This window comes from Vulpes lagopus, chromosome 3 (genome assembly GCF_018345385.1).
Source record: "Vulpes lagopus strain Blue_001 chromosome 3, ASM1834538v1, whole genome shotgun sequence".
NCBI lineage: Eukaryota > Metazoa > Chordata > Mammalia > Carnivora > Canidae > Vulpes > Vulpes lagopus.
The window spans coordinates 140,021,877-140,048,628 of record NC_054826.1 but is presented as its reverse complement, the minus strand read 5'-3'; the positions used below and the strand labels follow the sequence as shown (position 1 = coordinate 140,048,628).

At 39.0% G+C, this 26,752-nt stretch overlaps 1 protein-coding gene across 4 annotated transcripts in view; it reads left to right on the top strand.

The window, feature by feature from the left end:
- Positions 1-489: 489 nt before the first annotated feature.
- Positions 490-26,752, top strand: part of SNX7 (sorting nexin 7) — a 94,338-nt gene continuing 68,075 nt past the window's right edge. For 2 of the 4 annotated variants that reach the window (XR_005986838.1, XM_041749113.1), the window contains exons 1-2: positions 491-714; positions 24,395-24,577. Coding sequence is in view for 3 of the 4 variants with exons in the window: in XM_041749113.1 (XP_041605047.1) it covers positions 535-714; positions 24,395-24,577 (363 nt within the window). In the remaining variant the exon portion in view is untranslated. Of the gene's footprint in view, positions 715-24,394; positions 24,578-26,752 lie in introns of all 4 variants that reach the window. The other 2 variants (XM_041749111.1, XM_041749112.1) reach the window with 2 other exon arrangements.

Here is a 26,752-nt window from a genome sequence, read left to right as displayed (position 1 = left end):
CCCCCTGCTGGCCCCCCCCCTGCGCCCCTCCGGCCCCCGCTGCCCCCCCCCCCCGGCGCCCCTCCGGCCCCCTGCTGCCCCCCCCCCCCCCGGCGCCCCTCCGGGCCCCCTGCTGCCCACCCCCGCGCCCCTCCGGCCCCCTGCTGCCCCCCCCCGCGCCCCTGCTCCCCTCCCGGCTCCTCCCCGCCCCCTGCTGCCCCCCGGGCACCCCCTGCTGCCCCTCCCGCGCCCGGCTGTCCCCCGGCGCCCCCGGCTGCCCCCCGCTGCCCCGCTGCGCCCCCGCCCCCTGCGCCCCTCCCGCTTCCTCCCCGCCCCCCGCCGCCCCCTGCGCCCCCGGCTGCCCCCGCCTGCCCCCGCGCCCCCCGCCAGGTGCGGACGGGGCGGCCCCGCGGCGGCCGGCGGTTCCGCGTCTGCGCGGCGGGCGAGGGGCTGGAGCGGGGCCGGCCGGGGAGGCGCAGGCTGCGCGGGAGCCAATGGGCGCGCTCGGGGAGCCGGGCTGGCGGCGGCGGCGGCGGCGGGGCGCGCACTGTGGGGATGGAGGGCGAGCGCCGGGCTCCTCGGGCGCGCTCCTGCGGCCTCCCGGCTGGGGGCGCCCCGGCGCCGAGCCCGGGGGTCGACGCCCCCGTCCCGGGCCGCAGCGGCCCCCCCGCGCTGCCGCGGGCCGAGGTGCTGGACCTGGACGAGGACGAGGACGACCTGGAGGTGTTCAGCAAGGTGAGGCGGCGGCGGCGGCGGCGGCGCGTCCCGGGAAAGTTCCCGGTCAACTCCAGGAGTTGGCGCGGCCCCGGGCGCTCCCGGCGCCGCGGGGGCTCCGAGCTGGGGTGCGCGGGGGGTCACCCCCAGGCCGCCGAGCCCCGCGGGGCAGCCCGCTGCAATCCGGGCGGGCCCCGGGCCGCCCCGCGCCCTCCCCCGCCTGCACTTTGACCTTGCAGGGGCGCGGCCGCGGCTTTGTGCGGCAGCAAAGTTGCGGTCCCCGCCCCAGCGCCCCCCTTCCCTTTCTGGGTCTTCTCTGACGCTTCCCGAGCCCGGGAGGCGGTGGCCCAGGGGTGCCCCCGCCCGAGCGCGGAACTCTGGGCAGCTCAGCCGCGCTGAGACAGGCCCCTCCCGACCTAGTGCTCCGGGCTGTGCTTAGGACGGGGCGACCCACGCGAGGCCCCGAGGGGAGGCTCGAGGCCCGGGACGGGCGGCGGCACGGGAGTCCCCTCGTCGCGAGGCCACGGGTCGTGTCCGACGGGGAGTCCGGGGAGCTGGCGCCTCCCCACCCACCGCGGCGCTTTCGGTTTTCCTGCCCCCCCCCCCGCGCCCCCCCGGGCAGTCGAGGACCCCAGGGCCCTCCTAACGCGTCGTGCACTTGCAGCCAAACCGGCTTGGCTTGGTGGTAGACGTGTGGTGCCTGCACACTGGAGGGGGCCGTCTCTTTTCTGGAAAAGAAAGATACCTTCCCGGCACGGTGAAGAGGTCGAGCCAGCTTCTGAACGTGGCTGCTGGTACAAGACTTGAGAGGAGAACAATGTATCAATTAATGAGAAGCCTGTAACTAAGTGTCACCTTGAGGTGTCGGGTAAAGCCCCTTCCTAACCCCCCGCTGTGTTCTGGGGGCGTGAACCGAAGTTACAAAGTGATCAAGTATGTCCCCTGACCCCAAAGAGGACTCTCTAAAGCTCCTTTCTCCCCTTAGGACTGAATGAAATGGTAGGCGCCCTTGGATCCTAGACCACCACACAGGGTTTTGTGTTCTTGAGAAAGTTATTTGACCTTTCGATGTGTTTAAATCGTAAAACAATGGAATTATTATTCTTTTTTGTTGTTGTTCGCTTATAAAAGAATTAACACGGCCGTTTTATATGGAACACACTATGTTCCAATCGAGGACAACCGGCCCATCCTTTACTTTGCCTTCTAAGATACTATTGGCCTTGGCGTGTTAGTGTAGGGCTCTGAGTTGCGAAACTTCCAGCATGGGGGAGGGAGAGTGTGGGGAGTGGCCCTGGTGTGTCAGATCATCCAGGATTGTTTTAAACTAGCCCTGTGCTTTCTCTTTCCCCAGATTCTGAATGTGCCTCTTAAGAATCCTTGTTTTAATGAGCCCCTGTTGTCAGAGGCAGATCTGAGATGAGACTAATGAAATTTGTGCTTAGGCCTCTGGAAATGTTGAGAGTTACTGGGAATTGTAGATGTTCCAGGTGGGAAGGGAATGAAGGATTGCAACCAGAAGCATTTCTAAGTTAGCATTTCTGGTAAATTGCCTCAGGCTGTCTCAGAAGAAAGGAATCTAGATCTCCAAGGCTCCAAAGAGTTGTTGAGATTTCTTTTCTCATTCTAAATCAACATTTGGTTTTCTACCTAATTTTATAAGTTTGTAGTCTCTTTAAAGGGGTGTAAGCCTCAGCTCCACACGCCTGGATACATGCTACCTGTTGGTGTTTTGTAACTACGCATGATGGATACTTAGAAGTTAAGAACCACTTTTTTAGAGACTGGCCACATAGATTAAGGTAAAGATCTCATGCTCCTTAAAGTCTGAAAAGAATACTTGGAGAAATTTTAAGTTAGCTGCGTACTTATATTTCCGTAAGTTAAATTTTACAGCTGTTAACCACAGAGAAGCAGATTTAAGAAACTCTTCTCCTTTTGGCTTGGTCTCTCCACCACTCCCTTTCCAACCTGCTCCTCTGTGGGCCTCTTCCACTGACCAGCTTACCCTGGGATGCTTTCAACAATTACTTCTAAAGGATACTATCGTTACCCTTCAGTCCTTTGAGCTCCACTACTTTACTATTCAGCTTACATTTGTAGTTCCTTACACCCTTAGGTTATTTGTGAGTATATATCATACCCCCCTCCAGAAGTTTTGTAAAGAGTAGAATCTTTGGCTTATTATTAATTCTTTCTTCCCACAATACATTCCAAGCGCATGGCAAATACAGGTTGAATAGCTTTGTGTAAGATGCTGGGCTAAGTATTTCGAAGAAATCAAGGCACCATTCAGTTGTTGCTGTCAGTCTTGGAGTCTAGGTGGAAGATGTAACAGAAACTCTAAATGGCAATATAAAGCAAGAGGGATGGGAAACAAAGTATTGTTCAGAGTTTTCAGGTAATCCAGTGAGAGGAAAATGAAACTAAATCTCAAGAGACCCTAGAAAGCGCAGAGGGTATTGACTTTAAAGAGTAAATATAGATGTTGGAAGGTTGGGGAACATGACCAATGTTTCAAAAACAGAAAAAAGAAAAGGATAAAAATTATAACAGTAGTGTAAGAATAGTGTTAGAACTGGGCCAAAATGACACGTGGCTTGCCAACAATTTAGAAGAGTCTGGTTTCTCTATTTTTTTTTTTTTTTTACAAAAGTTGCTTTTTGGAAATAATACATTAAAATAAATAACCCTTATTTTTGTTAAATACTGCAATGTGTAGAAGAGGGAGCAATTCAAACATAGTAAAGGTAACTGGGTCGCAGTGAAGAACAGAGGTGTACTTATCTGGTACTCGGTAAATGATAGATCTTATTATTGGTCTTTTAAAATGGTATTTAGGACCATAAAATGAGATCTGTATCATCTAGAATAAACAGGGAATTTACAGATATAATTATCTTCATCACTACTGTTCACATTTGAGGGGACAGGGATTGTAGGTAATGGTACACCAAAATTAAAAAAAAATCTTTTTTTTTTAATATAATGGGTAAAAAGGAAGTTCTAGAAGGTATAGATAGGCTTCATTTCAATCTCCAGCAAAGCTATCAAAGCTATACAGCTATTTAGCGTTTTGTTTATAAACACTTTGAAAAGAAAGAAGTGATCTACTTTTTATAACAATGATAGAAAATAGTTTTGTGGTAAATCAGAAATATAACAATGAGCATGCTTATTTGAACAATGCTTTTGAAAGAATCACTCATTTTTGTGAAAAAAGTTATTTTCGAAAGAATAATAGGATATAGTTGTTGAGACATCCAGCTCCTAAGTAGATTGGATCTCTGTCAATCCCAACTCTTGCCCATTGATTGATCAGCTATACACAGGCACCATAGGATTCTGTTGTCCAAAAACAAGTGCAATAATGGACATGTTCTGTATCTGCCTAATGGGGCAGCCCTAGTGACAAGTGGCTTTTGAGCATGTGAAATGTGGCTAGTACACCTGAGGAACTGACGTTTTAATTATATTTAATTAATTTACATTTATATATAAGTAGCCGCCTGTGGCTAGTGGCTGTATCAGTTTGAGCAGTAGGAGTCTAACCAGATCTTTATTACGAGCTTGACTTATGGTTACTCAAGAAATATCCTTGAATGAATAAGTAGTTCCCTTGGTGATCTGCACTGAAATACGCAAAATACACACATGCATTGTACACAACATATGCACACACATAGTTGCATACATGTGTGTAGTGTGTATGCATGGATGTGTATAGATATATTATTTGTGTGTATATAGTGCACAAGCATCTAGGAATATATGCAAATATTTGTATGTATACGCTCAACCTTCCAACTCACTTAAAATCTAGAATGTGGAATTACAGCAGTTAGGTCACATGCTCTCCTTCCCTGTCTGTATCCTGATCCTGCCTCAGTGGGTCTTACCATTTTGATGGGTAAAAAAAGAGGGACCCATTAAGCAAAGGAAAGTAGGGCTGATCTAGGAGGTTCCTACCACTAGAGGTTCCACCATCTACCAACATAGCCTTCTTATATGTTAAGTACTCTTATATTCATCCCAGAGGAGGAAGACTGGTGTGTGAAGTAGGAAGAAGATAAAAAAATCCTCAAGTTCTCCTTATGAGTGAGCATATATGGTCAACAATAGAATTTAAGTAAATAAGGAAATTTCAAAGTAAGTTTGGGGAGACCTTGTATGGGACCATTCTATGTACAAACATTCCTAGTGGTTTTCAGTGACTGAAAGGTCAATATACGCAAATGACATGATACTGAATCTAAACAAACACCATATTTTCAAGGTCACATGGACTATTAATTATACTGTGATCTGAATTGTTCATGCCACTTCCAAAGTTTCATTCCATCCTCTATATTTTATTTTTAAGATTTATTTATTTTAGAGAGAGGGAGAGAGAGCTCGAGTGCATGCCCACTAGAGTGGGAAGGGCAGAGAGAGAGAAAACACAGAGTCCGATGAAGGGCTCGATCCCATAACCCTTGAGACCATGACCTGAGCCAAAACCAAGAGACAGATGCCCAACTGACTGCACCACACAGGTGCCCCTCATCCTCTGTATTTTAAAGGGGAATCGATGTCTATATCAGAAAACATCAAAGGGATATTATCTCAACTGCAGATGCCAGTATCCTGTTATTGATTCTTTGGAATGCTGTATTGAGACTGAGCCTGCAATCTTGTCTGGGCTTAGCAGAAAGAGGGCTTGGATCCATCTACACTGTTTTCCACTAGCATGAGTAGTGCAGAGGGCTGCCCCAGCCACAGTCTTGCCACACATTTGCCATAGTGAAGGAGAATAAACAAGGGGGTTTCACTGATGATATGTCTGGGCAACCGTGGCCTGATAAGAAAGGCTGTGCAAAAACAAAAAGTAGGTTAGCTTGGAAAAGACTTGGGTTTAGTTCCTTATGAAGAGTTATTATAATCTAGGTTGATTAGATGTTTGTAGTTTTGAGGAGCGAAGCTAGAACTGCTAGGCCAGAAATCTGAGGAGACAAGTTTTGGGTCAATTTATGGAAGAGTTTTCTAATTGAAGGTTCCAGAATGAAAAGGATTACTCAGCATGGTCATGAATTCTGTCACTAAAAATGTTCCCGCACAAGCTGGATGACTAACTGTCCCAGAGGAGAAGAGGGTGTGACAGTTGGACTATCCCTTTCCGCAGTTAAGAGGCTGGGACAAGTGGAATTTTAGCTTACACTGAATTTAACTACAAGAGCAGTGAAGAGTCTTCATTAGATGGTCCTACTCATCTCTTCGACTTAATTCCCAAATCAAATTACCCATGGCCATTTCTCTAGTTTTTATATTTCTCTTGCAACATTGGTTACGGTTTGTATTTAATTCTCTGCTAATGATGTGACAGTTTCTTAGATAGCCGGGATCAAATACTGAGTGTTACTCTCTATGATGAATAGAGACTGGACACTGAATGAATGGACACTCTCCATGTGTCCAACATATCTAAGAAGCCCCCATCAGTTTAATTTTCTTGATATCTCCAGAATCTGTGACTTCTTTCTGTTTCCACTGCTACAAATCAGAGTTGTTAACTTCTGAGAACCGTTAAAATAGCCTCATAAAGCCCTAGTCATCTTCTCTTCTGCCTCTAGTCCATCCCATATATTCACAAGCACACTGATGTTTGCAGTACACACAGTTCTGATCCTATTGTCACATTTTGCCATTCAGGACTCTTGATGGGGCTGCGTGCTGGTTCTCCTGCCTCACCACCCTGTCATCTCCTGCCTTAACTACTTTTACTCAGAGTCCCTGAATCTGTTGCATCGGGAGCTCATTAGCAATGTAGTCTCAGAACCCACTTTCAAGGCCAAATGAATCAATATGTATGATACCAGGAGTCCACCTTGGTTTGTTTGCACCTTACAATTTGAAGAAGTACCGATCTAGAAGCACTGACCTAGGTTGGTTCACTTGCCACTACATGAGCTTGCTTCGTATTTTTCTACCTCTGTGTAGTTATTGTTGGGTTGACACAGCAGACTCCTTTCTGCTTCTTATGGCCTCATGTAAAGGTATCTGTTACTGAAGAGCTGCTTCATTCTCCAGCTAGAATTAATTTTTCCACTCTGCGCTTCCCATAATACCGTTTCAAATCTTGTAATACTTACTACATTACCTTATGAATAGATATTTATTTCTCATCTGTAAAACCTTGATTGCTTTTCTGTCTTTAATAGATTAAACTTCTTGATGGTAGTGGAGTAGGAACTTCAGACATTTATGGGATAAATATGTTAATGAATGATATGGCCTATTACTTTTTTTCCTGTGGAGAGACCCAGTTATTACAGTAATTTGTTAATGATCTGTTTTCAGTAAATTCAGTTTGTATTGTGTTGGTCCTTCCTATCAGGATACTAAACTAAATAGGATTAAAGCAAATTGGTCTTAATAAATAGTGAATAAATGTTCTTGCTGGATGACACAGAGCTATGCTGAATGTTGAACCTGGACAAAATCTCCTTTTTGAATTGTATGAGAGGAAATAAACACAAAGCAAAGCGAAACAAAACAAAACAACCCAACAACTCCAAAGGAATCATTTAGAAACCTTCTTTTACTAGGAAAAATAAAATTTTTAAAGCTAATAGCACCTATCTCAAGAGGCTTCGTTGCAAGCAATGAAAACTTATTATGGCAGGAAAGGAAGGAAATGGTCCATATTAGGTACTCACAGTAGATTTGAAGGCTGGAGATGGCAGGTACAGAAAGGGATAAGCACTAGCAGAAACTATAATCAATCTTATATTTGGAAAGAGTATTGGATATTGTATAGTCAAAAGAAAAAAAATCCATGGTAACCTTTAGGAAAGGTTTTTATGCTGGCAACAGTATTTATTTGTTGATTCATGACAGTAGGGAATATTATCAAAAGTATTTGGGGAAAATAATGTCAAAAGGCTCCAGATTTGAACATAATATTCCCCCAAAAATGTATGTTACTTCGTTTTAAAGGTGCAATTTTATTTCTGCATTCTTGAGGTTTGGGTAGGATGCTCTAGTATAACGCTTTAACTGATAACCTGCTACAGTTTTACAAATGGCTAGTGTGATCAAAAAGAAACACAGATGAAATAGCTATGTGGTTGTAGTGTTCAAAATGTATTTTATTCTTGTTATTTGTATCCCATACTTTCCTACTAGGATATAAAAGTTAAAGTAAACTTTCATAGTTACTCACTTTAGAAATCTATGTTAAAGCTTTTCAATAAACAAGTGAAAAGTTATATGCTTGAAAGATTTTCTCTGTTTTAGATGAAATATTTTATTAACTGTGACCCTGCTTTATATCAATCATGCTGGATTACAGTGTGGTCACCTATAGCATTAATAAAAAAGGATAGAGTCAGGAAATCAAATTTATTAGCAAATACTGACATAAAAACTTAGTAAAATGCAATTAAGAAAAAACAGAACAGAGGGATAAACCAGTAGATTTAAAATTAAAACTGAAATAATTATATGTATACATATATGTTTTTTATTTTGAGAATGCTTTGGTATGACATACTCTTTTTGATTGTTTTTAAAGTAACTTCACTGAGGTATAACTTAAATAGTATAAACTTCACCCAGAGGTGCTTTTTTTTTTAATTATTAAATTTACTGAGTTGTACAGCCATCACTGTAAATCAGTTTTAGGACATTTTTATATCCCCACCCCCCAAAATCCATCACATCATTTACAGTTAACCTCTGTTTTCACTCCCAGCCATAGAGAAACACTAATCTACTATTTTCTGTCTCTAGGTTGGCCTTTTCAGGAAATCCCATATAAATGGAATCAGACAATATGTGGTCTTTTGTGTCTGGTTTATTTCATTTAACATAATATTTTTAGGTTCATTTTTCTTGTAATTTTATTGTTTTTCAGTCATGGCTTTAATTTTTTGGTACAAGAAATTAAGTTTTTATTTTAAAATGAAAAACAGAGTTTAATCATTTGAAATGAAATGTTAGGAGTAGAAATTCTGTTTAATATTAAAATGAGAGTCTTATTATGTGTGACCAAAAGCAAATGACAAACTCTTTGTTTGAGAATCTTCAAAATTGAGGGGAAAAAAAAACCCACCCTGATTTGTTCCTTTGTACTAATTCTGAAAAAGTTGTGTGTGTTTATACATACATACGTATATAAATACATTATTTTAAATTTTTTTTATTTATTTATGATAGTCACACACACACACACACACACACAGAGAGAGAGAGAGAGAGAGAGAGAGAGAGGCAGAGACATAGGCAGAGAGAGAAGCAGGCTCCATGCACCGGGAGCCCGACGTGGGATTCGATCCCGGGTCTCCAGGATCGCGCCCTGGGCCAAAGGCAGGCGCCAAACCGCTGTGCCACCCAGGGATCCCTATAAATACATTTTTATGTTTAATCTAATTGAACATTGAATAATATTTTCATCAGCTTTCACTAATTATGCTGTAGTAAGAGCAACAAGATCTCAGTGGCTTACCTACAATAGAGCTTATTTCTTTTTCATGAACCTGTCAACTGTAACTGAACTATGAGTCTGTTTCAAGTTTTGAGTCTGTTTCACATGTCTTCTTCATTTTGAGATCAAGACCGAAGGAGAAACCCCTAACTGGGACATTTCATTCCTCTAGCAGAGGGAAAGGAATATGAGCACTGGTAGAAATAGGCAATGGATCCCAAATCTGCCCAGACACATGCCATTATCCAAAGTAAGTCACTGATCAAATCCATTGTGGTGGGAAACTATTTTCCTTCTATAACGGGACACTAAAAATTAGCTGGCAGTTGACCAGGAGATAAAACCCTTTCATAGGATGACAGAGGGCCACTGGGAACAATCATACTGTCTCCCACAGTGGTCTTGCGGCAAAGTTAGAGGCAAATGGCATATTGGACCTTTCTGAATAAGGAAAAGCAGTTCTTTTCTATAGGGTGTTAAGTATAAAAAAAAAAATTCTGCTACGTAAGGAGCATAATTGAGAAAAATAGAAAAGCATTAGTCACGATTAATAATCTCCATTTGGCTGATGCTCATGATAGTCTGAGTGAGGCCATACAGATCCTTAAAAGCCTGTGTGCAACAAATGTCTCACTTTTGTATTTCTAGGTGGAACAGCCATTTATCATAGGGTTATCCTCTCCCCTTTTTTTTAAAGACCTATAAGAAGAAAATGTGAATACTTACAATTCTGACACAGTAAATAGTAAAATGAGTTTTGTTGTTTATACCTTCATGAAAGCTTTTGTGCCAGCCATTTGCTACCTTTCTGGTCCTCTGCCATTCTGAGTCCTTTCCTGTCACAGGCTTCATTGGTTCTCCAGACTGGAATCCTTATCCCTCAGTGTTTTTCATGACTGGCTCCTTTTCAGTATGACCTCCTGAAAGACACCCTCCCTGATAACTATCAGAAGCATTCCTCTTTCTCCCTGCCTTCCCCCCTTAACCCAGCAACACATCCCACTTTTTTTTTAAAAAAGTATAACCTTTTTTTTTATCAATACTTACTCAAATCTGGAATTTTTAATTTTTTTCTCTATGTTTTACTTGTTTATTATCTCCCACCCTCCCATTTAACCAAAGTATAAGCTTCATAAGAGCTCAGGAAACATCCCAGTCTTGACTCCTGTTGTAACCCCAACCCAGTGCCTGACACATGGTTGACATTCAGTGAACATTTGTAAAATGAAGTAAAGCTGCTACACTGGGTGCGTTTTGTGTGTGCACATGGCTGGTGGTAATGGTAGTGGTGATTGAATCTTGACTCTGCCGGTTGAGATAAGTGATTTGGGAAGAATTATTATTATCCCTATCCACCAGTTTATCTGTAAACTGCAGATGATGATAACTGCATTTACTTCCATCGTGTTGTTGAGAGGATTAAATGAAGTAATGTAAGCATATGGTGCTAAGGCACACAGTCCCTGTCCCTTAGAAAATTTCAGTGTTTGCTCTTATGGTACAGAAGCTTAATGTTTTTAAGTTGTAGAAGCCTCTATTTTGCATTTGTAATGATATCTTCAGAGACTCACAAACATATATTTGTTCCCGTATATTCTTTTTAGTTACTATTTAGAGTGCTACCAGAATTTTGGTATTGTCTCTTAAATGCTATATTATAGGCTTACTCATTTTATTGTTCTTTCCTTTATTGCGGGCTTTGCAAATACTGCATTTTTTACCCATTGAAGATTTGTGGCAACCCGTGTCAAGCAAGTCTCTTGGCAGCATTTTCCCTCTTTGCGTCTCTATGTCACATTTTGGAAATTCTTGCAATATTTCAAACTTTTAAACTATTATATTTTTTATTGACTCGTGATCAATGATCTTTGATGTTATTATTGTATTTGTTTTGGGATACCATGAACAGCACCCATATGAGACAGGGAACCTAATGCACAAATATTGTGTGTGTTTTGGCTACACCATTGACTGGTCATTCCCCTGTTGCTCTTCCTCTCCCCTCGCCTTCCTATTTCCTGAGACACAATAATATTGAAATTAGGCCAATTAGTAACCCTACAGTAGCCTCTAACTGTTCAAGTGAAAGGAAGAGGCACACATCTCTCACTTTAACTGAAAAACTAGAGGGATGTCTGGGTGGCTCAATGGTTTAAAGATCTGCCTTTGGCTCAGGGCATTATCTGGGGTCTGGGGATTGAGTCCCCTATTGGGCTCCCTGCGGAAAGCCTGCTTCTCTCTCTGCCTATGTCTCTGCCTTCCTCTCTTTGTCTCTCATGAATAAATGAATAAAATCTTAAAGATAAATGAAAAATAGAAATGATTAAGCTTAAGGAGGAAGCATGTTGAAAATCAAGATATTCCAAAAGCTATGCCTCTTGCACTGAACAGCCAAGTTGTAAATGCAAAGGAAAAGTCATAAAGGAAGTTAAAAGTGCTACTCCAGTGAACAGATGAATGGTAAAAAAAAAAAAAAAAAAGAAAAGAAAAATGAAGCAGTGTTATTACTGATCTGGAAAAAATTTTAGTGGTCTGGATAGAAGATCAAATCAGCCACAATACTCCCTTAACTAAAAGCTTAAGCCAGAGCCAGGCCCTAACTCTTCAATTCTGTGAAGGCTGAGAGAGGTGAAGAAGCTGCTGGAGGAAAGTGTGAACCTAGCAGAGGTTAGTGAGGTTTAAGGAAAGAAACTATCTCCATAATATAAAAGTGCAAGGTGAAGCAGCAAGTGCTGATGAAGAAGCTACAGTAAGGTGTCCAGAAAATCTAGAAAGATAATTACTGAAGGTGGCTAAACTAAACCAAATGTTTTCAACATAGAAGAAACAACTTTCTATTAGAAGAAGATGCCATTTACAACTTTCATAGCTAGAGAGAAGTCAATGCCTGGCTTTGGAACTTCAAAAGACTGACTGATTCTGTTGTTAGGGGCTAATGCAGCTGGTGACTTTAAGTTGAAGCCACTGCTCATCTACCGTTCTGAAAGTCCTAGAGCCCCTAAGAATTACAAATCTACTCTGCCTGTATAAGTGGGACAACAAAGCCTGGATGACAGCACATCTGTTTGCAACATGGCTTACCAAATATTTTATGCCCAACATTGAGACCTCCTGCTCAGAAAAGTGATTCTTTTCAAAATATTGCTGCTCATTGACAATGCACCTGGTCACCCAAAAACTCTGAAGAAGATGGACAATGAGATTGGTGTTGATCTCATCTCATGCCTGTTAATACAACATCCATTCTGCAGCCCATGAATCAAGGAGTGAGTTCAACTCCGTAAGTCTTATTAGTTAGGAAATACACTTCATAAGGCAGTAGCTGCCATGGTAAGATCTCTGATGGATCTGAGGGCAAAGTAAATTAAAAACCTGCTGGGAAGGACTCACCATTCTGAGTGCCATTAAGAACATTGTTTTCATGTGAAAGGATCAAAATATCAACGGGAACAGGAATTTGGAACAAGTTTATTCCAGCCCTCATGGATGACCTGGAGGGGTTCGGGACTACATTGGAGGCTGTAACTGCAGATGTGGTGGAGATAGAGAACTAGAAGCATAAGTCGAGCCTGAACATGTGACTGTATGGCTGCAATCTCATGATCAAACTTTCAGGGATGAGGAGTTGCTTCTTATGGATGAGCAAAGACAGTCGTTTCCTGAGATGAAATCTACTCCTGGTGAAGATGCTGTGAAAATTGTTGAACTGACAACTGAGGATTTAGAATACTACATACATTTAGTTTAGTTGGTAAAGCAGCAGCAGGGCTTGAGAGGACTGACTCCAATTATGAAAGAAGTTCTGCTGTGGGTAAAAGTTAACAAACAGTATCACATGCTACAGAGAAATTGTTCAATTGATGCAGCATACTTCATTGTCATCTAATTTTAAGAAATTGCCGTAGCCACCCCAGCCTTCAGCACCCACCGCCCTGGTTAGTCAACAGCCATCAGCATCCACGCAAGCCCCTCCACTAGCAACAAGATTACATTTCACTGTAAGCTCTGATGATGGTTAGCAGTTTTTAGCAAAAGTGTTTTGAAATTAAGGTATATACCATACGTCTTCTAGACATAATGCTATTGCACAATCAATAGACTACAGTTTAGTGTAAACATAACTTTTATATGCACTGGGAAACAAAAAAATTCATTTGACTGACTTTATTGCAATATTCCCTTTATTATGGTTGTCTGGAATCCAACCCTCAACATCCCCAGTGTTCCGATGTATGTATATAGCTTCCCCGTTGAATGATTCATGATACATAGTATTTGTCATGTTATTTGAAAGTACTAGGCGATAAGAATACTCTTGGTACAGTTGTTTTAACTGTCTACTAGTTTTCTTGATATATTATAAGCATATATTAAGTCTCTTCGGAATGCTTTTAAGGTTGTTGGCGTGGCTGGATATCAAGGCAACTCAACCTTTTCCGAGGCAACTCAACTATCTTTGTAGTTTCTAGGAAAGATGGAGCTTTGGTTTAGGGGAGTAGTTTACTATGTGCCAGAATGCATTTTAGTCATGCCTATTGAGTGTACAGTCAATTGGCTGGGCTCCTTAGGAACCGGGTTTTTTAAATTTTTTAAATTTATATTTTATTTATTACATTCCTGAGTTAGGTCTGCAGTGTTGTCTGCCCATAGAATGTATTTTCAACTTTATCAGGAGTTCTGGTTAGAGCAATTTTTTTTTTTTCCTGGCTTGGTCTGCTTCTACTTAGTCATCACTGAATCTATAAGAGGTTGTTAGCTGATATTGTGTTTAATCGGTGTACCCCAAATTTATTTTGAGGCAAGTTTAATAGACCTATGTCATTTGTGGATTTAGCATTAAGGGCTTTAAATATCTTTGGCATGCAGTAACATGACATATTGGTGAGGCACACCTATAACCGTACCAGTGGTTTGGAGGACACACTTCATGTGGGAGCCTCGCCTGTTTTTCAGCCTTAACATTTTACTTATTATTTACTTGTCCTAGCTTACATATGCAGTGATGTTTACTGAGGTGAATAAGAATATTAATTTGTGTATGTGTGTCTGAATATTTTTTAAAAAGCCCTTAAAAGAATACGAATGGTAAAAATCCAGAACTTACTTAATTTTGCCTACCTCAATCAGACTTTATTTTTATTTCTAAGTTTTATTAGAAAAGTTTAAAAGAAAATTACTGTACAGTTTTCAATAATCAACAATGTATCCTTATCCTGTTTGAACACACCTTCTATAACTTTTTAAATGATTCTTGTTATAGAATATTTTCACACATACAAAAATATACAGATCTTCACTTATGATGAGGTTTTATCTTGGCAAAAGCATCGTAAAATGAAAATATTGGGAGTTGAAATGCACTTAATACACCTAATCTACCAAATATCATAGCTGGCCTAGCCTACCTTAAACATGCTCAGAATATTTACATCAGCCTACAGTTGACCAAGATCATCTAACACAAAGGCCACTTTATAATAAAGTGGTGAATATTTCATTCACCTGAGATACTGAATTTGTCCTGAATACTGTCCCTGAAAGTGAAAAACCGATTGATTGTGTGGGTGCAGTGTGGTGGTAAGTGTATTGGATTTATCCTCATGGTCTCATAGCTAACCAAACACTGCTTGCTATCCAGCATCACCAGAGAGTGTTGTACCATGTGCATATCGCTAGCCCAAGAAAAGATCAAAATTCAAAATCAAAGTTTGATTTTTACTGAATGTGTATCGCTTTCTCACCATTGTAAAATAAAAAAATCTTAAATATTGCTATCTGGTTAAAGAAAAGGTTGGGGGAGAATTAGGATATACTCAACAGGGTTGTGGTAAGGTTTACATAAAATAATTCATATAAAGCCTTCAAGTAGCTGATGTGTACATCACATTTATTCCTCGTTTTTTATCCTCTCCGATCCAAGGTGAGATATGACCTCTCTGCCTGGCTACAGAGACTTTTTCTTTTAGCGTACTACATTTTGGGGGAGGTGGACAGAAGGGAATGTTACATCAAATAGAATGATGTGAAAAATTACTGTGGTTAGTATATAGCTTTGTAGTGCACAAAACCCGAGGAAGTCCAAGTACATTCAAGGCGGCACTGTTAGAAAATAGAAATGCTAGAAACAGAAAAATGGATAAATAAATTATGGTATATGCATACAAGGGGATATATACTACATAGCCCTGGAAATTATGTCAAACAAGATTAGAGTGTTGTATGCCCCTTTATAGAACATGACACAGGCTGGCTTTTCCCCCAATCACATTTTCAGCAGTGTTCCACAGAAGGCCTTTCTGATTTTTGTATTATTATTATAAGCAGGCAGATTGGAAGGAGCTGTAAACCAAAACACAGCTGGTAAGTCTAAATATAGGCCCATCAGGATGAGTGTCCCTCATAACACAGTTTCTCAAACTCCTTCCACTTTAAGTTGCTTTTTTACCAGATGTCTCTTGGTGCGCGTGTTTCTTGCGCATCAGCAAATTTTGTTTGCATGGCCTTTTCATGCCACTATTCTGATTTATCACACTTCTCACATTGATTTTTTTCCCCCTCTACTTGTAAAAAAAAGAAAATAGCTGTTTGTGCACAGATGGTGGATCCGATTTAGTATTATCAGAGTAATTCATGTTATATTTATGAGATGTTTCCAAGTAGCCTTTTAGTGGGAGATATTCAGGAAGGACATTTCTTAGAAAGGTCATATCTCACTTTTTAACCTGTTTCTTTTGGTGTTTATTTCCTGAGTACTCAAGTATTGGCAGACCATTGTTTTAAATTTCAGGGATGTATTTTATTTATTTCAGTAGTGGAACTTTGGAACCATCTAAAAGCATTCAAGGAGGGAGGCAAAAACATTTCTCAGAAATTACTGGAGTTGATTGTTAACCTGTAAGAGAATGAACGAATGGAGCCAGGATGAAATACAGTAATCATTAAGTCCTTACTTCCTTTGTACCTTTGCTTCCTTCTTAAATTTTTATTGTGTACAACTCTACATGTAGAAATGCTGTCAGTTTGCCAGGGCTTCCGTAACAAAGTCCAATAGACTAGGTTTGTGAAACAAGAGACTTACTTTTTTCACAGTTCTGGAAGCTAGAAGTCTGAAGTGAAGGTGTCAGTGGGATTGGTTTCTTCTGAAAACAGTGAGGAAGGAGTCTGTTCCCAGGCCTCTCAACCTTGGTGTCTTCTTATGTTTCCTAACCATATTCCCACTACACATGTCTCTGTTTCCAAATTTGTTCTTTTTATAAAGACATTGGTCATATTGCATAAGGACCCACCCCAGTGGTCACATGTTGACTTAATAACCTCTTTAAAGACCCTATCTCCAAATAAGGTCACATTCTGAGGTATGGGGTATTAGGTCTCTTCAAACATAGGAATTTTGGAAGGACACAATTTAACTCATACCAACAAATGCTTCTACTAAACCAAATGTAACAACAAGGAAAACTTACACTTAATTTGTAAGTGATTGTGTCAATAAATATCAATATCATGGCGATATAATTGTAATGTCCGTTTATTTCTGTAAAATCATTTAACTGTTTTTTCTTATGATGGGTTTGTTGGTTTGGAATAAGGGTAGAAGGCAACTACTTTCAGTAATAATTTGGCTTCACTATTATACATGTATGTTCACATCTGGGCTTGAAACCATCCCAAGATTTTTGGTGTGTGTGTGCCTGTGTGTCTTCACTGTGCTGGCTGTAAGAAAGGCATTCAGTGTTATTTAAGAAGTAGAGATTTACCACACAATTTCACTTCTGCTTTAATCTCTTGAAGAAAGAAAATGAAATGGTGTACTTTCATTGTCTAAAAGATCATAGGATGATGGACATCTATCCAAATGCTAAGAATGAATGAATGTATAAATAAGGTTTGGGGATGGGGGTGGGAGACAGAAAAGAGAGAGAGAACTAACAGGAGAAAGAAGCACACATTATTGTGGAGGTGAAACCTTTGTTTGGAAAGAACAAATTTTAATGATCCATTTCTCCTGAAAAGCATCCACCACAAAAGGTTAAATGGAGGGCTTTTTTGGTTAATTGCTTCTTTGAATCTTCTCAAACACTTACTTTCTTCTCTTATTCATGTCCAAGTGTAAATCTTTTAAGCATTGTCATTATATTTTCTTTTCCTTTTTTTTTGAAGTGAATATAAAACTCTTTGGATAGTCACTTTTATTGAGGTTTTAAGAATGTTTTTGAGTGATTCATAGTAATTTAAATCCTTCTACTGAAATCTTGGATGTTGCTAAATTTCAGCCTGTAATTTTCTTCCTTTGCTCGATATTGAAGCATATTTTTGACACCACACTACTCATTGGAATTGTGAGCCTTTGTAAATTCATGCAGATCTTTCCCACTCTACAAAAGGATGCATTTTAAGCAGAAGAAATAGAATGCTAAATTATGTAGTAGGTATAAGAAGTGGGTTGTGGTGAGTTAAGAGGGTGACTACAAAGAATACCAAAGCACACGGTGGTATGCAGTGTCAGGGAAATTTAAAGGACGTTTGCCTGTCACATAAAAATTTGTCATCTTAAAAGGCTACTACAGGTTCCCCCCACCCATCTAAAAATAGAGCATTCCTATGAAACCTTTTGTAAGCTGAAATGGCATAAAACAAAGAACCAATTACCATTAATCTATATGGGAAATTTTTTTTGAGCATTTCCAGACCCAAAACACAATCTCTCTTAGGCTTTTCTGATACCTTAGGAAACATTTTGCTAATGGATGCACAAAATAAATCTAGATGAGGCACAGTTAAGTCATAAAGTTGGATGCCCCGAGGCTGAGTGTAGTTCCGGGGGAAGGAGCCTGGTGGCGCCACTCTTACTGCTTGGGGTGCACCCCGCTTTTCTAAGGGCTTGCTGTGGAACAGTTGCTGAACACTATTTTTGCTTTTCGCCTTTTTTTCTGAAGAGTGAAAATCCTCTTTGGATTGCAAAAATAGATACTTTATGTGGTGAAGTGGCTATGCTATACACAATATATATATACTATACAGAGAGATATTTTTGTACATTCTGATTGCATATTTATTTGGAACCTCTAAATTACGTTTTTAAATGATTCCTTAGTGTTCCATTGTGTTAGCCTTCTGTAATTTACTTTGACTCTCCAATTTTCATGTGATTCCAGACATTTTTAAATTTCCCATTTAATTATGCAACTTTGATGAGTTAAGAAAAAAAAAATGTAATCCAAGGTCTTTTGTCCAATTGGCCCTAGACACCTGTTTCAACTTATTACAGTAGTTCTTTTTTTTTTTAAGATTTTATTTATTTATTCATGAGACACAGAGAGAGGCAGAGACATCGACAGAGGGAGAAGCTCCCTGCTGGGAGCCTGTTTGAGGGGAAGGACTCTGGATTCGACCCCTGGGTCCCTAAATCATGCCCTGAGCCAAAGGTAGACTCTCACCCGCTAAGCCACCCACGCATCCCTATTACAGTCATTCTTACTGCCTTTGAACATATTATACACAGTGTTGGCACTAACAATTTTAATATCTTTCTCAACGTATGTTTACTTTAGAATATTTGGACGTGCAGGAACTCACAGAAAATATTAAACTCCTCAGCAATCCCAATACCTGGAATAGCTTTTATTAACTTTTTTTGGTATAGCTTATAAGTTTGTGTCCTTTCTCTCTCACTTTTCCTTTCCTACTTTATCTCTCACACACATATACACATAAGAATCTAATCGTACACAAATTTTATATCCTGTTGTTTTCTTTTAATAACATACTGTAACCATTTTTCCAATATACTATATTCTAAGTTACTCCTAGAATGTTACTTTTAATCACTTTACTATATTCTATCATATGGATATAATTTATTGTAGCCTATTAACAGGCATATACCATAATTTACTTTGCTAAACTTTTATTGCAAGACATTTATTGTTTCTGTTTTTGTGTTTCATTAATACAACTGTTACTGTCTTCTGTCCCTTGGTCTAAATCATGCCTAAGTCTTTTTCCTTTCCCAGATCATTTTGTAATCACAATAACCTGAACCTTCTTAATTTAAACAACCATTGTTGTTCTTCTCTTCAACTGGTGTTGAGTATCTCCTGTATTACTGCATTGAGGAGTTACCCAAATGCTATATTATAGTTCACATAACTAACTTTTTGTGTGGGAAGAACCTTGAGAACAGTACTCCAGATATTACTGATGCTTCTTCAAAAGGATTTTAAGTTGATTTGTTTTGGGGGAAAAAATAAGTCCATATTAGGATTTCAATCTTTTTTAATTCTTAGTACCACAAAAGTGTTCCTTTTCTTAAAATATATGGTTTTTGCTACATTTTTCTATATTAATACATTTAGAAGTTGTACTGTTTTAGCCTTTCACGTGGGAGAGATTTTGCAGATTTTCAACTCCAAATCCTCATTTTAACCTCCAAAGGCTGAATTAATTGTTCAAGTTATCTGCTTAGTGAGTGGGAGAGAAAGGACTGGGACCCAGTTTTGGGCCTCCTTTGTAATGATTTTTTTTTTTCATTTAGTGTTGACTAACTCGGGTGCTAAGTTATGATGGACTTTGTTGCAGAATTCATTTCTAAGTGTGTTGGTTAAATTTAGTCTGTTCAAACAGACAAAAGTTTTGATTCTGACACCTGTATTCTTAATTTTGAAGGAAAAAAGTGATATCTAAAAGAAAGTATAGAATTGGGAATAAGTCATTACTACTGAAAAAATAAATGTCATATTGAAACTGTTTTATCTGTGCATATGAATAACACATTACTTGTATTTAAAATTTTACTGCATATTATCCTTTTGATTCATTTAAAAACTTTTACTAAAAAAAATAACATGCAGCCTTTCTCTTCCCTTTTTTAAAAACAAACTATTGAAGATGCCTGAGGAAATAACCAGTGTGTCCAAGGAAGTAGCCAGAGGGATTGGGGCTGGGGAGGGATCCAGTGTGGTTGTGAAAGAGATAAGACTGCCGTTGCTTATGTGGTCGGGACTGAGGAGACAGCTGGCCTGGTTGGGAGATTGATATGTGTAGGAGGATTGACCATATTTGTAAATATCTTTAGGATAGTGGGAGCCAGGCTTCTATCTGCTGGAGAAAAGAGTTACAAATATGGGAAGAGGTAAGGTGGGAAAGGTCAGATGGTGTCAAAGTGTAATTGGAGGTATTGGTCTGAACTCATGGTATTTAATATATATATATATATATCCAGATGAGTGTGTGCATGGGTGTGTGTGTGTGTGTGTATTATACATATATTTCTTGTCATTCACATCTTGGTTTCCAAATTCCAATTTCCTCCAAAAGGAACCAGAACTCCTTGGAGAGATGTCTGATTCCATAGCTGGGTCAGGGAAAATATAAACCTGAAACATCTTCTTATGTCAAGTTGTTATATAAAGTGCTCAAGGAATAATTAAGACATATCAAAAACACACAGGTGCCAGGATTAAGGGGGGTTCCACTAGGTAGGTTTTGGACACTTATAACATCAAAATAAATTATAATATTAATGGATTACAACCCACTGAATAACATAGGAATCTGTGAGTCTATACTTACATAATTAATTGACTAAGTAAATAAATATTCTTTATTCTCCTTAGTAAGAAACCTACAGATAATGTCAAATTGGAAAAAAAAAAAAGCAATGCATATGTTGTTTTGAAATAAGAAATGTAACAAGGAACAAAAAGAGCTAATAGAGTTCTGCATTTGCTTCTGAGGAGCATGAACTGGAAATAGCAATTCTGGAGCAGAGGAAGCTGCTTTTTAATTTTAATTTGTTTTATTTTAAGCTTTATAGAATTTGTAGAATTATTTGACTTTTAAAAACTGTAAATATACTTTTTTTATTTTGAACTAACTTCAAACTGGGAGAAAAGTTGCAATACTTTGAACCTCGATTTCCCAATGACTGCCATTTCACAACTTTTGCTTTCACTCTATGTGTAAGTTGAGTAAATTGGAGACATGATGTTGTATTACCCCTAATTAGGTCTGCATATATTTTTCAAAAATAGAAACACCCTCCTATCTAATCACAGTATACCTATCCAAATCAGGAAACTAATATTGACACAATACTACATTATAATCCACAGACCCTTTCAGATTTCTCTATTTGTCCCAATAACATTGTGTAGAGAGAATAAATGAAGGTTCTCTTCCTTTAATATGGAATCCAATTCAAGATCTCATGTTATATTTAGCTATTATGTCTCTTGGGTCTTCTTCAGTCTGGAACAGTTGCTCATCTTCCTTTTTTCCATCACAGTAATTGCATTTTTTTAAAGGTTTTATTTATTTATTCATGATAGAGAGAGAGAGAGAGGCAGAGACACAGGCAGAGGGAGAAGCAGGCTCCATGCCCGGGAGCCCGACGTGGGATTCGATCCCGGGTCTCCAGGATCGCGCCCTGGGCCAAAGGCAGGCGCTAAACCGCTGCGCCACCCAAGGATCCCAGTAATTGCATTTTTGAAGCTATTTTATAAGCACTGTCTCATCCCTTCAAGCATTTGCAGTATTTTTCTTCTGATCAGTATAATTATATCACCATTTTTATTTAAATTTAGGATTAGGAACTATTTGTTTTTGTTCACTGTCAAACCATATACTGAACTATGATTATGTTTTCATTCTTGTATATGTTTTGCTTTCTTGAGATTCATCATTCATTTATTCTTTTATTTATTTATTTTAGATTTATTTTTAATTTTTTTTTATCATTTATTCTTTTATTCATTCATTTCCTCTACTTCTTTATCCCTTGTTCTTGCTTTCTCTCCATCTTGGCTTTCTCTGCACCCATCACAATTCATCTACAAAATCTTACATGGCATGCTTCCTCTCATTATGTTTAAACATATCATGTATTCTGTTACCTCCCTCCCTCTAACCCTCTCTCCCTTTCCCTTTCTTTCTTTCTTTCTTTCTTTCTTTCTTTCTTTCTTTCTTTCTTTCTTTCTTCTCTTTCTTCTCTTTCTTCTCTTTCTTTCCCTCTCTCTTCCTCTTAGTCTTTCTCCATCCTTCCTTTTTCTTCCTTTCTTCTCTTGTTCTTCCTTTTTCCGTTCATACTCCCCTGTGTCTGTCTTTCCTTCTATCCGTCCTTTCTTCCTCCCTCTCTTCCTTTATTATTTTTTCCCTGTTCACCTCCCTGCCTTCCTGGTGACTCTGTCTTTCTGACCAGGTCTGTATAGGTTGTTCTCTGGTTCTGCTGCAAAGCTGTTAACCTGGAACATTTCTTCACAGTCATTCAAAGAGTTTCATCTGGTTCTCTTTTCTGTTGAATCTACTGTTTTTAGATCCTATTTCTTCCTCTTCTTTTTTAAGAGATTTATTTATTTATTTTGAAGGGCAGGGAGGAGCAGAGGGAGAGAGAGAATCTCAAGCAGACTCCCTGCTGAGTGTGAGCCCTCTCCTGGGCTTCATCCCACAACCCTGAGATCATGACCTGAGCTGAAACCAAGAGTCGAACACTCAACTGACTGACCCACCCAGGTGCCCCTAGATTGTTTCTTTTGCTATATGCCTTATTTTGGAAAATTAAAGAAGCTTCCAAAGAATGGATGCATGGGTAAAACAGTTTTTGAAGTCTTTTATATATCTGAAATGGCTTTAATTGACATGTATATTTGAATGACAGTTTGCCTGGCTATATAGAGTCCTAGGTAGAAGATAGTCTCCTCTCAAAATCTGGAAGATATTTTACTGTCATTTAGTTTTCTGTGTTACCATTGAGAAATCTGAGGCCATTCTGATTCCTGAGATTCCTGTTTTTATTCTCTCTGGAAGCTAACCTCTATTATGAAATGTCATAGTAATGGAGGGTTGCAGGAGCACATCCCACCCCACAACTGCCCCATTCATTTTGAGGAGGCAGGAGAGGCCCTAGCAACCTGGAAACATTTCAGTTTAAAGTACATTTTCCTTCTTCATTTTATGGAATCCATTTTATTAAGGCACTGCCTGCCTGGATCTTTTAATTTCTAAAAACACTTCCTTCTCCTTTTCTATCTCTTGTTCTTTTAATTCAGCTTAGTTCTTGAGTTCTAGCTTTCAAACTTCCTGTTGAGTTGTTATCTTATTAACATATTTCAATTTTCATGAGCCTCCTTTTTTATTGTCTTGCTGCTGTTCTCTGATTTTTTTTAAAGAATATAACTCCTGTTTTTATTCATGAATTAGATATCATGCTTAACTCTGATGATTTCATCTATTTTTTGTAACCATTCTGTTCTCTAACTGCTTCCTGTCTTGTGTTTGTGAGTCTTTCACATCAGAGGCTTTCCACTTATTTTAGATATTTAGTAGCTCCTACATCAGGCAATAAAAAGTGGAGTAGATATTCAGCACATATGATAGGGGCTTCACCGCAGAGTGATTATGCAGAGACCTGGCTAATTCATTCAGGGACTGCAACTCTTAATTTTTTCTCAGAACCGTGAGGTAAGAGCGGAACCCTTGGATCACTACGGGGAATTTCGCACCTTGCTGCCAGCATCCTTGGAGCCAGATGAGGGAACAGGGCTGGCTATCTTCTCATCTAGTCTATAGGACTTTTCCTTGCTATCTCTTCATCCACTCTGCCTGGCACCCTTGAGTTCAGAGACAATAGAGAAAGTAAACTTCGAGTTTTCAGCAAAATTGGGGAAGAAATGTGACTGATGACATGGGGTAGGTGAGGGAATCTGAAGTACTCTTTCTTTTTTTGTTTGTTTTTTAGCTTTTCAACCAATCCTCTGGTTTTAGCTCTACCATCACTCTGTGTGTCCACAGGTTTGTGGTGCCTGTAACCCTTAAGTCTCTCTTAGATTCTTTCATGCTTTCTAAGTTTACCATCATCTCCTAGGTTTACTGTTCAGCTTTCTCTGCTCTGCTATTTCAGTGATCCCTCAACAATCAGATTTCCAGTTTCCAAAGAGTAGTTGCTTTTGTTTGCTTAGTGCCTCTCTCTCTCTCCCCTTTATTACCTTGAGGGTTTATGGCTTTTTATGCCTTTTTTGTCTTGCTTTACTTTACTTTGTTAGTTTCTTTTCTGTCATTTTTAAAGTGGGATTTTAAGAGGAAACAGATAAAAATACATGTTCAACATGCCATATTTAACTAGGAGTCCAATCATCCCTTTTGTTCTTGACATATTTCATTAGTATTCATAGTTACTAAGAAAAAGAGGATTTTAAACTTACTTTTATAGATGTTAAGTTTTGAATGTGGTTTATTCCTTAGGATGCCTCATTGATGGACATGAATTCCTTCAGCCCTATGATGCCAACATCTCCTCTGTCGATGATAAACCAAGTCAAATTTGAAGATGAACCAGATTTGAAAGATCTCTTCATTACAGTTGATGAACCTGAAAGCCATGTTACTACAATTGAAACTTTCATTACTTACAGGATTATTACTAAGGTAAATTTTTAGTGAACACTTTCTTGAGTAAAGTTATTTTCTGAACTTTTGCAAGTACTTTTTGTTTGCTATGACTCTCAACAGTAGAGAATCTTAGCTGAATTGACTTATTTTTTTCCAACCATTTTGGGTAAGACATTGCATCTAATCTACCCTTAACCTCTTCTGTATGAAATCAGTGAAATTCAAATTACAGCAGTCACTCATTTCTTTTTTCTTTTTAGCAGTTGTCCATCTTGAAATAGGAACATTTCGTTTTTAGTTTCAAAAATTATAAAGAAATATTTTGGAAAAGGAGACCCTCAGTTTATTAATAAAGACAACTAGTTAAAAACATGATACAATATTTTGTTGTAGCACTTCTTTAAAGATTACAAAATATAATTTCATTTGTTTTCCAAGTAAAAGCAAGTGGCTGCTTTGTAAGATATCGTTAGTTGTCCAGTAACTCAAAGGAAGAGTAAATCTAGAACCCAATTCTCCTTAATCCTAGGACAAGGCTATCAAAGTAAAATAACCAAATAGTATAACTGTTTTTAAAAAAAATCCTTTATGTAATAACAGCTTTTAAGAATTATATTCATGTTATAATATTTTCTCTATGAAGCCTCACCCTAATCTTTGTAGTACATCTTTTGTGTAGATGAAAAGGTTTTAGACCATCTTCCTGTAATCACTTCTTCCAGTGCAAATTTCACCTTTGCTGCTAGTTATGTTTCATTAAAAAACACGTATCTGATCTGTTCACTCAGATTCTTAAAATCCTTCCTTGGTTCCACATCTCTTATAGAACAAAGTGCAAATTCCTTGGGATGACAAATAAGGAACTTTTCAGTCTGATGCCAGCTTACTGTATAAGACTTATCTCCTGCTCATTTCAATACCCTGCTCTCCACTGATCTTTGTTATCTGAATACTCATGACTTTGCATATACTTTTTTCTTGTTTGCTATGTCTGTCCTTCCTCTTCTAGACAGAAGAACTACTGTTTACTTTCCCACAACTAAAAATGATGCCTGCCTAGCCCCTGCCCCCTGCACCTACAGGCTGAAAGTCTTCTTTCTTTCTTCTGTTTTCACATGTTGTTCTAATTGAAGTCTTAAAGAATGTAAAGCATCAGAATCAGTATAGCAAGGAAATTAAAGGCCTATATTTAATCCTTTTAAGTCTTTGAGTCTTTTTTTCTTTTTAAATCTATAACACGGAAATGATCATCGAACCTGGTTCTGTAAAGTTGCTGTAAGAATCAATTTAGGATTGGTAATCAATGTAAAACACTTAGCAAAATGCCTGGCACATAATGAATTTTCAGTATTTGCCTATCTGTGAGTAGATAATATGTATTTATTGGGATTTATTCCTAACAAGTCTGTGAGCTTCACAAGGAAGGTAATTGTATCTTAAGTTATCCATATTTCTAAACACAGAGGATATAATAAATAAGCAGTTTCACTTTTTGGTGAATGGATGAGTGAAGAAATTTATGGTATCATACTCATATCAAGAGACTGTAGAGCAAGATAGCATGGGATTGAATCTTGATTATCCTCTTTCTTGGTATGTGTCTTAGGCAATTTAATTAACCTCTCTATGCTTAGTTTCCTCAGTTGTAAATAAGATAACAGTACTGACCTTGTAGGGTCTTTGTGAATATTTCATGTGTTTATACAGACATTCTGTTAAGAATCGAACCAGATTTCTCCTGGTATTACTATTTTAATTATAAGCATCCATTGTCATCATCCTTCCTAGCAAAGAATTTGTGCAACTGAATTATTTTCCCATCATTATTTGTTTCACTTAGAAAGACACTTTTTTATAAGCCACCCTGTGAATTTTACTCTAATCACAGACATATAATTCTGATGAATTATCCATATTTACATTATACTTTAAGTATACTGCTCTTATAGTACTAGTAATAGTGATAATGTTACAGTAGTAACATTTATTGTGTGATTACTTTGTGCAAAGCAATGTTCTAACCACTTTATACGTATTAACTTATTTAAAGCTTAACAGTGATCCTAGGACCTAGATGTTAGGAGTTACCCCCATTTTGTGCATGAGGACACCGAAACTCAGTAACGTGCCAGAGGTTACCTACCATAATGATTACCTGAGCTGGGTTTTAAATCCAGACCATTTACTTTCACGTGATATGTGTTTTCTGTT